We start from the raw sequence: 14,868 nt of genomic DNA, 5'->3' as shown, positions 1-14,868 counted from the left end.
CACTGCTCAGAGAGTGTTTAATCAGACTCATCTCTCCAGGAGGACTGCACAAATAAAATCTGAGAGTCCTGAACTGCAGCACTGTGAGAGGAGGAAATCCAGGCTGGCATGGCTCTGTTTGTTCCATAAACAGGCAAAATGGAAACTGTGATGCTTGCAGGGAAGCAAGGCACTGCTCAGCCCTGCTGCAGAACCAGGAGCAAGGTTTCAGCCTGGCCATGGATTCACTTTGAATGTTCTCATTAAGCAGCTGCCAGTCCTGTGAGCACCCAACGCCAGCTCCCAGCACAGGGAAACTGGGAGCTGAGGGGCTGAGACTTTGTAATTTCCCTCCTGAGGCACTGAGGAGAGCACAGGAAATCCAGGAGCCAGCATCCCAGGGACACAGAGGGGGCCAGCTCCTAGTAGATGCCGTAGGTGGGCTCCTGTGTGTCTCGGTACCTGTCCAGGTACCTCAGGGGCTGGTGCCGAGGGAACTTCACCTGCGGAGGGTGGTAGGGGGGCGGCCGCACGAACTCGAACACGGGCTCCCTCATGTCTGCAGAGAGTGACAGTCAGCAGGGGGGCTCACATCTGAACCCCACACCCCCCTGCACCACACAGGACCAGGGCTGCTCTAACACACCCTTGGAGTTATTTTAAAGTCCTCAGCCAAGGGTTAGGGGTTGCTCCTTCAGGCTGCTGTTAGCCTGGAGGAGGATGGCTCAGGAAGGGCTTAGCCAAGACCAAGTGAGAGCCTGCAGCCACAGGGCCATGTCCCACCCACAGACCCCCTCCAGTGTCCCCATTCCTTACTGAGCAGCTGATGGAAGGTGGAAGTGACAGAGCTGTCCCACTGACACTGGAAAAATGCCAGCCCTGCCGGGGTCATGGCATCCTTATGCTTTTTGTAGAAGTCAAATGTGCTAAAGGTTCTCATCTTCAGGCTGTAGCTGGAAACAAGACACAAGCACCAGGTGAACCTCTCCTTGCAGCAGTACCTGCTCCACATCACCCCAGGACATATGACAGAAAAGGAAAAGGAAGCCACCAAGAGGAAATCTCCCAGTGTCTCCAGCTCCAAAACCACTCTCTAACAGCCTGTTCTGTAACAACAGGACTCTGCAGTGCTGGGATTGTGGCTGCACATTTCTGGGCAGGACAAACCACTCTTCTAACAGCCTGTTCTGTAACAACAGGACTCTGCAGTGCTGGGATTGTGGCTGCAGAGTACACACAAACCCAAAGCAGCCCTGGAGAACTCTGCAGAGTGACAGGAGCTGCTCCTCTAGTGCAGTGACAGGCTCACAAACCCCACAAGCAGCAGCAGCAGCCAAGCCCAGCACGTGGGCAGGGGAATTACCAGGGTGTGGGCCGAGCGTCCTGGCTGAAGTCCACGGGACCGTGTTGCTTGAAGAGCAGGAAGATGAAGCGGTGGTAGCCCGTCCCCATGGCAGGGAAGGGGGGCAGGTAGTGGCACATCTCCTTGCCAGCCTTGATGTCACTGCCTGGGATGTTGGTCCTGAACACAAACACATCTACACTCATTTCCCTCCAGCAGATTCATCCAGGACTGCAAATCACTCTGCCATGCTGTGATGTGATTTCTGCCCCGTTTGATAAGGGAATAGATAGTAGAGACTGCTTTCACCACAGGAAAAATCCCACCCAGTGACTGGAATGCTGAACAGCAGCAACATCTGGAATTCCTGCATCCTTAGCAGGACCCAGAACACAGGGCTAAAGGAGCTGATGGCAGGAAAAGCCATGGATTCTGAGCTGTTGGAGGGGTTTGTGCCCAGCCCACAAGCACAGAGCACCAGGCTCTGATGTACTCACACCAGCCAGTGGAGGTACTCCGAGTCTGCATCCCTCAAATGTCCATCTGCCAACACACAACAGGAAAAAGGGACTTAGGGACACCCTGGTGCCAGCATCCACCCCGAAGTGAGAACGCCCAGACCTGCTTTGACCAGAGGGAGCAGCTCAAGACCTCCCAGAGTTCCTTCCCTAGCAGAAAAGGAACTCATTGCTATAGGACTGAGTTTAAAACAAGGAGCAAAGAACTCTGCAGATCTAGTTCCAAGATTCTTGAAATCTTCTTGGGCAGCTGCATCCTTCACTGTGCCTTGGTTTCTCAAGGTGAACAGTGTCAGCAAAGCTGCCTTCCAGGCAGACTGCCAAGGAAAGAGAGTTTGGAGGTAAACAAAGATGGCAGTCAGGAAATTGTCTCCTCTACATTGTGACACAGGTCCTGTTGTTTCACTGTTCCTTCTCTCAACTGCTATGGATTTGGGGAGGCTACAATCTTTCCTCCACATGTAACATGTCCCAGATATAACATCATAGAATCACAGCAGAGTTTGGGCTGGAAGGGACCTTAAAGCTCATCTCATCCCACCCCCTACCATGGGCAAGGACACCTTCCACTAGACCAGGTTACTCCAACCTGGCCTTGAACCCTTCCAGTGTTCATCATCTCTGTGCAGCCAAAGAATCAGGAATTAACCAAAAGCTGAGTGGAACAACCCAGTTTAAACATGTTCCTTTAAAGAACTCGCTGCTCACCTGGATTTGTGAGCAACAAGGTCCAGAGGGAGCCTTTGTCTGCCTCGTACGACACTGCAGGGGGACTGGCAGCCTGAAAGAGCAACATAAAGAGAATGTAAATCACTCACACAACAGCTTCCATGAACTGTGTCTGGGCAAGGCTCGGACACAACACAGACTGGGCACTGCCAGGCCACTGAGGAATCCACCAGGGCATAAATAATCATCAGCCTCCTGCCAGACAACCTACAATCTCTGTCCCTATCACATCCATAACCTATTTTCCTTCAGCACAGAGCCCTTGTAAAAGGCATCCCCTGGAATGAACCATGCCTGTTGGAAGCACCTGGCAGAAAGAGGCTTCCCAGGGGCTCCAAGTTGTTCCCAGCTCCCCTCTCTCACCTCTGATGGAGTCACCATGTTCCCATAGTAGACTGGCACGAGGTACTCGTCCTCCTGGCTGTACTGCACCCTCAGGGCGACCCAGGGGGTGAAGGTGGCCCCCTTGAACAGGTCCCGGAACACCCCGCAGTGCTTGGCCACGCGCTGCTTGTGGAAGGGGCCACTGGTCCTCTCCCACTCAGCCCTGACCTCGTCGAGGGGAATGAGCACTGCAAGGAGAGAGGGAGGATGCAGAGGCAGCAGCTGGGCACACAGGGCAGCTGGAGCAGGAAGGGAGCTGCTGGGGCACTGACCAGTCCGGAGCCGTGCCGCTCGCTCCATCTCAGCATTCTGGCGGTTCTCCCTCAGGATCCTCTTTCTTTCCTTGAGCTCCTTTGCCCGTGACAGCCTCTCACGTGGCAGGCCAATGTCTGTCTGGGGCTCTTCAGGGAGGGGTGAGAAGAGAGGAGGTGAAACACGTGAGCACCCAAACCACCCAAACACAAACCCCTGTGAAATGTCTGACAGGGTGAGACAGAGACTTCCAGAGATCAGGATCACAGAAAGGTTTGGGATCGGAGGGGTGTTGAAGACCATCCACCTCCCACCCTCCCATGGACAAGGACACCTCCTACTAGAAAAGACCTGAAAGGACAATCAGGACTCAATTCTGTCCCGTCTTCACCTCCTTCCCCAGCTCATGGCCCTCCCATCCCCAGCTGTGTTATCTGCTGCAGGCCTGAAGCTCTGCCTCCTTGTCTGCTCTCTGTGGCACCACCGGCGCTCCAAGGAATCCCTTCCTCACTCCGTGTCCTTTGGCAGGCGCTGCCCAGCCTCCCTCCCTCTGGAAAACCCCTTTTCCCTGGAGACATCTGCACTCTGCAGAGCTGAGGCTGTGCCAGAGCCCTCGGGGGTGCTCTGGGGGCTCGGGGGTACCTGCAGGGGGGTCGGTGTGTTTGTGGTAGGTGTTCCACCAGCGCGGCTCCCGGCCCGCGCGCTCCGCCTGCCGCAGGTAGCACGCGAAGCTGCGGTACCTCTGCAGCGCCTCCAGCCTCCCCACGTCCACGTCCTCGTTGGGCATGGGCCCCAGCGGGGCTGCCCTCTTCCAGAGCACGGCTGGGGGGTCAGAAAGAGAGGAGAGAGCCTGGGGTGGGCACAGCACAGACAGGGCCAGAGCCATCCCCACCTCCCATGGTTCATGGAGTCACAGGAAGGGACCAGAGTCATCCGATCCCACCGCCCTGCTCCAGCAGGCTCATCCCAGAGCACAGAGCAGAGGATTGTGTCCAGATGGCTCTGGAATATCCCCAGTGAGGGACACTCCACACCCTCTCTGGACAATCTGTTCCGGGCTCGGGCACTGCACAGGGAAGAAGTTCTGCCACACGTGCAGGTGGAATTTCCTGGGCATCACTCGGTGTCCGTGCCTCTGGTGCCATTGCTGGGCTCCTGGAGCGGAGCCTGGGCCCTGCTCTGCCCTCCCTGCACAGGGACACACCGGGAGCAGGGCCCCTCTCAGCCCCAGCACCCTCAGCCTTTCCCCAGGACAGAGATGCCCCAGTCCCCAGACCATCTTTGAGGCCCTCCACAGGACCCGCTCCAGGACCCGTGTCTCATCCCGAGGAGCCCGGAGCTGGACACTGCTCCAGGGGAGGCCTGCCCAGGGCTGAGCAGAGGGGCAGCATCACCCCCAGAGCTGCTGGAAATGCTCTCCTAACGCCCCCCGGGACACCAGTGCCCTTCTCGTGCCCTCGGGCACAGCGCTGCTCATGGACAGCTCCTTGTCCACCAGGAGCTCCAGCTGCTTCCCCACAGCGCTGCTTTTCCAGCCGGGCAGTCCCGGCCTGGGCTGTTCCTCGCAGCTGAAGGATGCTGCGCCTGCCTGTGCTGAACCTCGGGCAGTTCCTCTCTGCCCTTCTCCCCAGCCTGCCCAGGCTCCTCTGAAGGGCTCGCAGCACTCTGGGCTATCGGCCACCCGCACAGCTTTGTGCCATCAGCTGAGGAGGCATCGACCCCTCACCAAAGTCACTGGTCACCCTCAAACAACACTGGGCCCAGTATTGAATCCTGGGGGACACCACTAGTGACAAGGCCTGTGTCACCACAAGGGACACAGCCGTCCGAGAGCACCCTCCCCTTCACGCCCCCCTTCCCCGGTGGGTCTCGGGGCTCCCCTGGTTCTCCCGTCTCTCACCGGCCGTTCCGAAGCTCCGCCCGCCGCGGGCCCCGCGGAGCGCCGCGCTCAGCAAGGGCGCCGCCATGTTGTGCGCCGCGCTCGGGGAAGGACCCCGTTGCCATCGTGACGGGCGCTGCGCCGCGCAGGCCTGGCTTGGAAGGCCCGCTCGCCAGGGGCCATCCCGCGTGGTGCCTGACTCGGGCGGTCCCAGCAGTGGGGCTGGCTGCCCGTGGTACTGCCTGATTGGAAGCGTCCCCACAGCCGCAGCTCTTCCCTCGGCCCGGGCTCCCCATCCCCGTCCTTGCCCCACTGAGGGAAGTGTCCCAAACCTCCTTCGTGCCGCGGGCAGTTCACACCAAGGCTGAGTGCAGGACAAAGCCAGCCCTGCTCCTGCCTTGTTTGTACTGGATCTCCTGCTTCCCGCAAATCCCCGGGAACCATCTGCCTCTGGAGTTCTATAACCCGCAGCCCCTCCGGCAGGGCCTTTCCCCTCACACGCTGCCAGCCCCTGGGGACACGGGCTCCTTGTGAAGCCGTCCCCAAAAGGTGGCGTTTTTAGGAGCCCATGGCTGCCGTCAGCGCTCCCACAGGCACAGCCCCATGCTTCTGAGGGAACAGTCGCTTACAGCGTCATGGCTTTGTTAAAAACAGGCTAGAAACTGTTGTAAAATAGTTGATAATTGTTAAGCATGTACTGCTAGTCTGGTTGTTACATTGTAAAAGGGGTTGAAAGGGTAATTATAAGAAATACGGTGCTCAACGTACACCTCAGCAAGGCGCACCACGAGCCAGCCTGCACAGAGCTGTCATGGGCCAATCGAGCACCTTAAACCTTGGTGCAAATGAAGGATCCAAAAAGAAACCAATTCAGAGGGACAAAAAACAGGATAAAAAGGGGCATCTGACCCAGGGAAGGTGTGCTGCTCCACCTGGAACATCGGGGACATCGCTGCTGCAGCAGCCTGGACGGGATCGCTCCTGCTCGGCCCGGCCCCCCTTGCTTTAGGCTTTTTCTTGTTTATTATAATAAATGCTGAAATTACTTTAGTACCGGGAGTCTGGTTCAGTTTTTAATAGCTTGGCACTGAAATTGCTCCTGCGCCACAGGGGGCACAGGACTTGTGGCAATGGCAGCATGGTGTTGGTGGGAAGATGGATGAGGCTGCAGGGCAGAGTTTAAACACTTTGCTGACCCCGAGACACAGCAAACCACGCCAGGTTTGGTGTTCAGGCATTATCACCAACCACAGCAAGGTAAGAAGTGCACAAAATCCTCACCAACAGCAAGGAAGGGAAGTGCTTCCCAGTACATCAAAATATGAAATGGAAAACAACTCTCCTTCTCTCTTTCCATTTCTCCACAAATGAACGGAAAACAACTTCTGCGAGTTGAGGCTGCTGCTGCCCAGCCCCACGGCCAGACCTTGCTGAGGCACTGATCAGCCTTTGCTGGTGTTGGAGCTGCAGTGACACCGAGCAGATGCCACAGCCAGCTCTGCCCTGTGCCAGCAGGAGAGGCTGGATCCCCTGGGATGGGACAGGCATCCCCATGGGCTGGGCCTGGCTGCCCCACAGCGCTGCAGAGCAAAGCCAGGGAGGTCACACTACATAAAACACCAAAACCCAACTCATTTGAGGTCTTCTGAATACTTCATTCTACTTCCCCCATTAATTTACGAGATCCACTGAAGGCAGTGTGTGAAAAGAAAGACATTTTGTCTGAAAACACATTTTTGTAATTTATTAGATCTGTACAGAGCTAGTGCTGTTCTCATTAGCATATTTTTTAACCTGCTCCCCCCATGCCCCCTCCCCAGGCCAGCAGCCTGTTCCACTGGACACAGGGAAGGCAGAGCCCTCAGCCTCCTCTGGCATCCTGAACTTCCACAGGACCTGAAACACTCGGCAGCCAAAAGGCAAGTTTGATTAGTTTATTTAAAATTAAACATTTCTTTCTGTTCAGCTACTGCACGTGGAGCCAAACCTTGTGTCTGATCACGGTTAGTGCCAGAAAACTGATTCAAAATTAGACTAACAGAGCCCAAAGCTGCAGAGAAGCAGCTTCTCAGGTGTTGCCTCAGAACTGCAGGATTTGGGTTTATGCTGAAGCTTTTTACCATTTTAAGCTCAGAGCTGCCCTTCTCTAGTGTGAAAAGGTTTTATGGTTACTGGACAGTTACTGGTGTGGAAAAGCAGCAATGACTTTGCTTGGTTGTAGCTGTTGCACTGATTTCCCTGGGCAGCAGGACGTTCTCCTCCAAGCTGAATTCTTCCTGTTCAATCAGGCAGCACCGTGCAAGGCCCAACTCGGTATCAAAACAAAATTAAGCAAATCAGAGAAAGCTCCTTGGAAATGCATGGGTAGGAAAAAAATAATTTAAAAAATCTGGACACTCCACTTGGATTGTCATTTTCTTGACAAATGCCTTTAGAAAACCAGGACAACATCCCAGAAAAATCAGAAGACCTGAGGATGTTGGTCAGCTGATTTCTGCCCTCCAATACTGGCTTCATCATTCCAGGTCAAATTTGCAGTTTTTACCACTACATGTGTTTTTTTTCCCACCAAATGAACATAAGTAACATTTGTAAAGTGCTTTGAGATAGTGCTAGAAAACGCTAAGAGTGAAAAGAGGGGCAGAACATCTGTCATCAGCACCCAGCTGATTACTACGGGCTGGTTTTATCCTCAGAGCAGCATCACTATGTTCTCCTTTGACCTCCTATTAACCAAGAGCTGTCACAAAGAAAAAATGAGTTTGTGCAGGGCAGTGAAAGAAGGAAAACAAAGGCAAACACGGGGATTTCTTCTGGAAAGATGCCTGAAGCAGAGCTCCAGGGAAGGATGGGTATTTACTTCCCAGATCCATCAGGAAAACAGTGCCACATCCAGACTCACATGCAGAGAGCTCTGCAGGAGGCTTCACAAAGCACAAATATTTGCCAAATGAGGAGAGAGGTGGGGCTAATCTTAAAAAAAAAAAAAATTAAAAAATCAAGACACTGATGCTTTTTTGAGGGGAGGACATAACTGCTCACCAGAAGCTACTGCCTGAGGGCTGTCAACTATGTCATAGTGAAGCCCTGCCACTTTTCCATTTGACAGGAACTTCTCTCTAGTTAGCAGCTTCACAAAAGCAATCCTTGTAGAAATCCATAAAGCTTTCCCAGATTTTTAAAAGGTTAATTTTACCATTATAATTGCACTTTAAAAACAGACATCAATCCCTACTCTCCCCAAACACCTCCTCTGTTTATGAAAGAGGAAAGAAAGGCTACAATTATTCACTGTCCTACAGCTACAGGATTCAAAGGTTTGATTAAGGTGCCTGAAGGAAGGATGCAAACACCCAGTTTTCAGGGCAGGGCAACAGTGCATTTTAAAAAAACCTGCAGGCTTCACAGCTTGGCTTGCATTGGCTTCAGGTGTTTGTGGAAAGATTCATGAACCTGCAGGACAATGAGACAGAAATTACAAGGTCAGGTTTGATCTTTGAAACAGTTTTACCTCCTCACACCTTTCAGTGTGTTTGTATACTAAGAAAATTTGAATCAGAGGCACTTTGGAGATTTAAGAACAGCCAGATAACTTCTATATTTCAGGGTCTACATGATAGAAAGCATGAGGATATAAAAAACAGCCTGCCCACTACCCTTCTTTTAAGAAAGAAATGCTAGATTTATAGCCATACAATTGTCTGGCATTTTAATTACAAGAAAACTGGTACAGGTTTGTAAGGGGCTGTAACGAAGCTCCTAAGCCTCAGTGACTTCAGAAGTACAGAACACTGAGCAAACTGTGGTGGGATTCAACTCCAGCTGCAGTCTCTGGCAGCCCATTGCAGGAGACAGTCCTCCCTCATCAAATAAAGGCACCAGGAGACAGGATTTACCATTCTGGCTGATGGAGCAGGGGCACTTCAGTTTATTTTAGCTCGGCTGCAGCTCCAATCCTAGGTCAGATATACAGCATCTGACACCTAAGTACTACAGGGGAGCAATTTATTTTCTCCTCCACTCACTGCTACAGCCTGAAGAGTGAAAAATTTGCCAGAAAATGGGCATGGCTTCCACAGCTACTGTCACTAAGCAGAATCAACAGCAAGTGACAATTGCTTTTGAATTCACTGAGATATTTCAGCTCCTTCTCTGTGGAGTGCACCTTTTCCTCCCTCAACTAAGAAGCTCAAGAGATCCCATAGGGATGAATGCAAGGTACACCTGGGAGAGAAAAAACTACAGAGAGCAAACTGAAAGTAGGTTATTAGTTTTGGTTCATTACTACGCGTGACTTTTCTCCCCCCTTCCTCAATTACGTGCTGAGATCACTGGAGCAGAATTAACAACCCTAAAGTGAGTTATTTCTCTGGTCATGTGAGAAAAAGAAGAGAGGTTTCTTTACCTGTGTTTTGTTCAGTGGGGATTTCTTTGCCCACTCAAACATGTTCTCGTAGACGTTGCCGTCGTAGCGGCCAAGCACAGAGCCCAGGTGGACATCATGGAAGTCAAAGGAGTCCACCAGTGCCACTGCATTGGGACGAAGGACAGCCAGGAGCTCCTTCACGTGTTGGTTCACCTGGGTTATCTGGGCACTGGTCAAGATACCCGCCTTGAGGGGAGAAACAAGGATCACACAAGTCACAAATCCTTCCTTCCCCAAGGGCTCACACAGGCCAGCCTTCCCACACACAACAATGCAGCAGCTCATGAAACACCAAGGGTTTCTTTTTTCTTCACTAAGCAATTTGCCCCAGCACACAAGCAGAAGGAGATGCCCTCCATACTGCCCAGCTATTAATCCTGGATGGGAGAAGCACTCTGTGAGTACCTATATGTTAACTGCAGCAGCAAGTTTTCTTGGAGAATATGTATATAAGGGTATTAAATTGTGCTTGGCTCCAGGGAAATTTTTAGTAAGCAGCAAAGAGGAAAATGGGAAGACAAAACATACCAAGTCTGCCAGAAGAGCAAACAAAACACTGCTGCACAGATGCATTCTCAAACTGACAGAATGAAGAGAAAAAAAGCAATGCCTGACAGTGTAAAGCTATTAACTGAAGGATGAGTTAGAATATGGAGCACAAGATCCACTTTCAGGGATATTAGCTGTGGAGCACATTCTAACTGCAGCTCCTTTATTAATTCCTTGTTTTTTAACACACAGCAGCTGGTCACCACTGGAAACCATTTCACCTAAACCCTGGCAAGGGAAACCCAACAAAAGCCTTCCAGCAGACCTGTACTGCTAATGACTGTCAGCCAACAGCCAAGAACTTACACCTGTAACATCCATACAGCTTGGCATTTGCAAGCAGTGAACCTGGCTTCAGAGCTCTGGAGTGCTGGAGGAAGGCACTAACCTGCAGGAAATCTCCTGCATTCCTGCTGATGCCAAACAGGGCGTACAGGAGGCACAGGTCAGTCAGGACCGCGCGGACGGCGGCGTCACCGACCTCGGCCAGCTTGGCTGTGAACAGCTTCACTACCACATAGTGACAGTGGGCCTGCAGAAACCAAAGAGGGTCAGTCAGGGACACAGAAAGATCAGGAGCTGTCACAGCATGTTTCTTTAGCAGGCACATCACTGACCTCTGATGCCCGCACAAGATCAACAGAAGTCCTGTTCCAGGCATCTTCCTTGTTATTTCTGTGGGTCAGCTCAGCTTGCAGATTCTTTGCTGCAGATTCTACAAGCCTGTTTCACATGAGGAAGAAAAACAGTTTAAATAATAACAGCACATTAACAGGATGACATACACTGAATTAATTCATACACATCAGTCATGGCACATGAGCTCAGAATTTTTCTCATGTGCTGTGAGTGAAGGCAGTGACTGGAGTGACAAGTTGTGCTTCTATAACACCAATAATCACTGCTGCAGCCACAACACAGCTACAGAGGGGTAAGAGGACTTCTGACAACACACATGTGGTGCTTCAATACCTACTCACAAGTAGGTGTCTGTTCTACTCACCCACTTCCCTCACAATGAACTTTAATATCAGGATTGATTCTCTCCAGAGAGATCTCTGAGTAGTTTGGTATTTGTAAGTTTGAATGTACTTTACACACAAATAAGAAAAAGATACATCCCAAAGGACTGGGGAGCAGAGTAACCAGGCTATGAGCAGCCTCAAAGCCCTTAACCCTGACCCCAACCCAGTAAAATGTGTCACTTCCTGAAAGCAACACACGGATCAAAGCTTTGCCAGCCACGCCTCGAGAACCCAGCACAAACAGGGCAGTGCAACAGCACCACCTCACCCAGTTTTTTTTTGGCTCAGCCCAGTCAGTGTGAGCTCACCGGGCAGCACGTGACTTGTAGGCCTCCACCAAGCTGGTGGGGTCGTTGATCCTCACGGTGACAGTCCTGGCAGCCACGTGCTGGGGCTGGATGCGCTGCCTGGAGAGGTCGTTCAGGTAGGACACCATGCCACTGACCTGCTGTCCAGAGGTCACCTGGGTGTAGCTTTTCATAAGGAACCTGAAAATAGAGACAGCAGATGGCAGCTCTTACTCATAAATTGTTTGAATGGACAAAAGTAGTCTCACTGAGGCTCAGGCCAGAAAGAACAATTGTACCTGTTTATCTGTCAAAAATGGGGTAGGGGACAAAAACACGACACCAGTTTCATGCTAATACAGATACTTCTGCTCATTACTTTGTCACCAAATTCACTGCAAACTAGTCAAATAAAAGACTCCTTAACACCAATTTAGTGTTAAGAAGGGCATCATTTATTACAGGTGTCTGGTTGCATGGGGGTAACTCCTCCTGGTGTGCATGTAATTTTTTACAAGTGTGTTGCTTACATACAGTCACTACATGCATATTATAATTAACTCATTACGATAAAACCCTCCCCAAGCTCCCACACTGAGTCCTTGTTTTGACTGTAGCTGCATTCCCAAGCCAGATGTCTCTCCCTTATCTTCCAACTGTCCTTGCTGGGATAGCAGATCCTGTTTCTCTGACCAAAGTTACACAGACACAGCAAAAATCGAATTAACCCTTTTGGTACCAACTCCAGCCACAAGGACCATGAGGAGAGGCTGGAACATGCCTGTGCAGAGCTCCCATACCTGGCTGTCTGCAGCATCATGACGGTGTTCTCCCCCTCGTAGGTGCAGGAGGGGGTGAAGGTGACATAGATGTCAGGAATGCCACTGCAGCGGGAGTAGCCGTGCCCGCCGCACGCCATCCGACATTCCTCAATGCCAGCATTGGCAGTCCAGGAGGTGAAGGCCTTCAGCCCTGCTGTCAGGGCGTGCAGCTGAGGGGAAACAGCAAAGCCAGGTTTTATTTTCCAGTCTTAGTTTGCACGCATACATGTTAAGGACTGCAACTCCCAGAAAAAAAAGCGAAGCCAACACCATTCTTGCGCTGTTCCACAGGTTTTTGTTTTTCTTGAAGGAACTCTTTCCTGAGCCAAACATTTATATGAAAACCCTTGTACATGGAAAGACATATTTTAAGTACACCATTCCTTCTGACCCTACACATTTTATGTACAAGACTGTTTTCAACTGCCGACTGTCACAAACCCTGACAGAAAATTAACATTTTACAACCATAATCCCTCAGTACAGTACTGATACTTTGATCAACACGCCTATTCTACCCTAGGCATCTGGAAGAACAATTAAGAAGTTACAGCACAAGCATAAGACCAGTCTTAACTCCTAAACAGTACTCCATCATTCCTGGAAATGCACCTTTTGAATAAAAATGTATTCCCAGTAGCTTTCTCACTGTGCATTACTCCCTGTTTTTTATAAAATGCAAATAAATGTCACCAGCACATTCTGGACTTGGGGGCTTCTGAAACTACAGAAGTAGAAGACATCTCATGAGTGAAAGCCAAAAAGGCTCAACACCACTTTTTCCATGCTGTGAAGAAACCTCACACAAAGTCAACCAACACTCTGGTTTCCAGAGGACACAGTACCTCTGGCAGCTCACTGAGGTCCCCCTTGCTGATGTCCCCATTGATACGATGATAGGTGTCCTTTATGTAGGCTCCCACAAAATGGAAGGCATATGCTGTTGCCAGGAGAGGAAAGAGTTTGTATTGCTGGGTCTGATAATCCAGGATCTGGGGTTCTGGTTCCCTAGAGCAAAATACAGATTAGTTAGCATGTCAGTGGTAGCAACCTGCTGCAGAAATCCCATTTATCCCTACTCTAAGTGTGTTCACTATCCATATCAAGCCAGACTCTCTAAGACCATCCAGCAAAAGCCTCTGGGAGGGGAGGATATTCCCAGAACGAAAGATTATGCACACCCCAGGACAAACAGTGCTTTGAAACCATACCGAGTGCCAAAGCAAATATCAGCTACAGCCCCCATTCCTCCCAGTACTTCAGAATTTTCCCTCAGCAGTTCAGGCTGCTCTGGGCCTCCCTGCACTCACCCTGGCTTCAGCTCAGACTGGTGTCTGACGGCGCTGTAGCGGATGGCGATGGTGCAGGCCCGGGACAGCGAGCGAGCAGAGTCACCCACGATGAGGGAACGGATGAACACCATGGTCCCATAGGTCAGCTTGTCACTGACTGGTTTCACATAGGTGCCATCTGGTTCAACCTGCCAAAAAAATAAAAGATTTAAAAAAAAAAATACAGCGGGTTGATTTGTGAAGTTTCCTCCCTTTAACATGTTCACACTCTGAACTCATCGAGCAGCATTTACAAGCCACCCACAATCCTTTTGGTGCAGTACTCAAGCTCACAGGAGCATTCAGGGTGCCCATTTCTAACAGCAGATGCTGAAGCTCACCGCTTTACCTGGGCATATTTCATCAGCATGTTTTCCCGAGGAATTCGGAAGTTGTCCATTTTCAGGTAGCCATTATCCATTTCATCATAGCCAAATTTGGGGCCAATGTCACCCACTGTAATACCTGCCACAGACAAAGCCACTTGCATTAAGAAACAGGAACTAAACAGCACACAAGAGGTTCAGGCCTTCTCCAATAAGGAGATTGGTTCGTTTTCTAGCAAGTCCTGGCAGTGTTATGAGTAAGAGTTAACAGGGACTTTAATCTCTTTGATGGAAAAGTGGTGTCCTGGTTTTGGCTGGGATAGAGTGAAATTATCTTCCCAGTGGCTGGTACAGTGCTGTGCTCTGGATTTAGCACAAGAAGAATGCTGATAACACACTGATGGTTCAGTTGCTGCTGAACCATGAGATCAAGGACTTTTCAATTTCCACACTGCCCCAACAGTGCGAGGCTGGGGGGACACAAGAAGCTGGCAGGTGACACAGCCAGGACAGCTGATCCCAGCTGGACAAAGGGATATTCCCCACCATGTGGCATCATGCTGAATAATAAAACTGGGTGAAGCCAGCTGGGGGGGAAGACAGCTCCCTGCTCACCGACTGGCTCAGCATCAGTCAGCTGGTGCTGAGCAATCACACAGTGATCACTTGCTCTGTATATTCTACTATTATTATTGTTGTTGTTGCTACTGTTATTATTGTTAATTTCCCTTCCTTTTCTGTCCTATTAAATTGTCTTTATCTCAGCCTGCAAGTTTTACTTTTTTCACAACTCTTTCCCCCATCCCTCTGTGTGGAGGGAATGACTGTGTGTGTTTAACTGCCTGATGAGTTAAACCACAACAACTGGATACCAAAACATGGGAGTCTCCAAAATTTCCATGCAACCCTACTATCCACTCACTGCAGGAGCTGTCTCTAAAGTTCATCCAGCTCACTTCCAGCTAAAGAGTGTTGAAAGCTCTTCTTCCCCTATCAGATAGCAGGATGTGCTGCTCGTGG

At 50.8% G+C, this 14,868-nt stretch overlaps 2 protein-coding genes across 3 annotated transcripts in view; both read right to left on the bottom strand.

Annotated features, from left to right (window-relative positions):
- Positions 1-3: 3 nt before the first annotated feature.
- MRPL38 (mitochondrial ribosomal protein L38) lies at positions 4-5,223 on the bottom strand. Its single transcript, XM_041409091.1, has 9 exons — positions 5,105-5,223; positions 3,847-4,026; positions 3,225-3,353; positions 2,932-3,140; positions 2,548-2,620; positions 1,819-1,864; positions 1,343-1,501; positions 796-932; positions 4-538 (listed from the first exon to the last, which is right to left on the bottom strand). Exons 1-9 carry the CDS (start codon positions 5,169-5,171, stop codon positions 402-404), a joined length of 1,137 nt encoding a protein of 378 aa, XP_041265025.1. The 5' UTR covers positions 5,172-5,223; the 3' UTR covers positions 4-401.
- Positions 5,224-6,799: 1,576 nt separating this feature from the next.
- Positions 6,800-14,868, bottom strand: part of ACOX1 (acyl-CoA oxidase 1) — a 20,675-nt gene continuing 12,606 nt past the window's right edge. For both annotated transcript variants that reach the window (XM_041408983.1, XM_041408982.1), the window contains exons 6-14: positions 13,872-13,987; positions 13,502-13,671; positions 13,037-13,199; positions 12,171-12,361; positions 11,392-11,571; positions 10,676-10,781; positions 10,447-10,590; positions 9,489-9,695; positions 6,800-8,536 (exon numbers count right to left, since the gene is read on the bottom strand). In XM_041408983.1, coding sequence (XP_041264917.1) covers positions 8,486-8,536; positions 9,489-9,695; positions 10,447-10,590; positions 10,676-10,781; positions 11,392-11,571; positions 12,171-12,361; positions 13,037-13,199; positions 13,502-13,671; positions 13,872-13,987 — 1,328 coding nt within the window. In that variant the 3' untranslated portion in view covers positions 6,800-8,485. The remainder of the gene's footprint in view (positions 8,537-9,488; positions 9,696-10,446; positions 10,591-10,675; positions 10,782-11,391; positions 11,572-12,170; positions 12,362-13,036; positions 13,200-13,501; positions 13,672-13,871; positions 13,988-14,868) is intronic.

Source organism: Onychostruthus taczanowskii, unplaced genomic scaffold (assembly GCF_017590055.1).
Source record: "Onychostruthus taczanowskii isolate IOZ18803 unplaced genomic scaffold, ASM1759005v1 scaffold30, whole genome shotgun sequence".
Classification (NCBI taxonomy): Eukaryota; Metazoa; Chordata; class Aves; order Passeriformes; family Passeridae; genus Onychostruthus; species Onychostruthus taczanowskii.
This window is presented reverse-complemented; position numbering and strand designations above follow the sequence as displayed.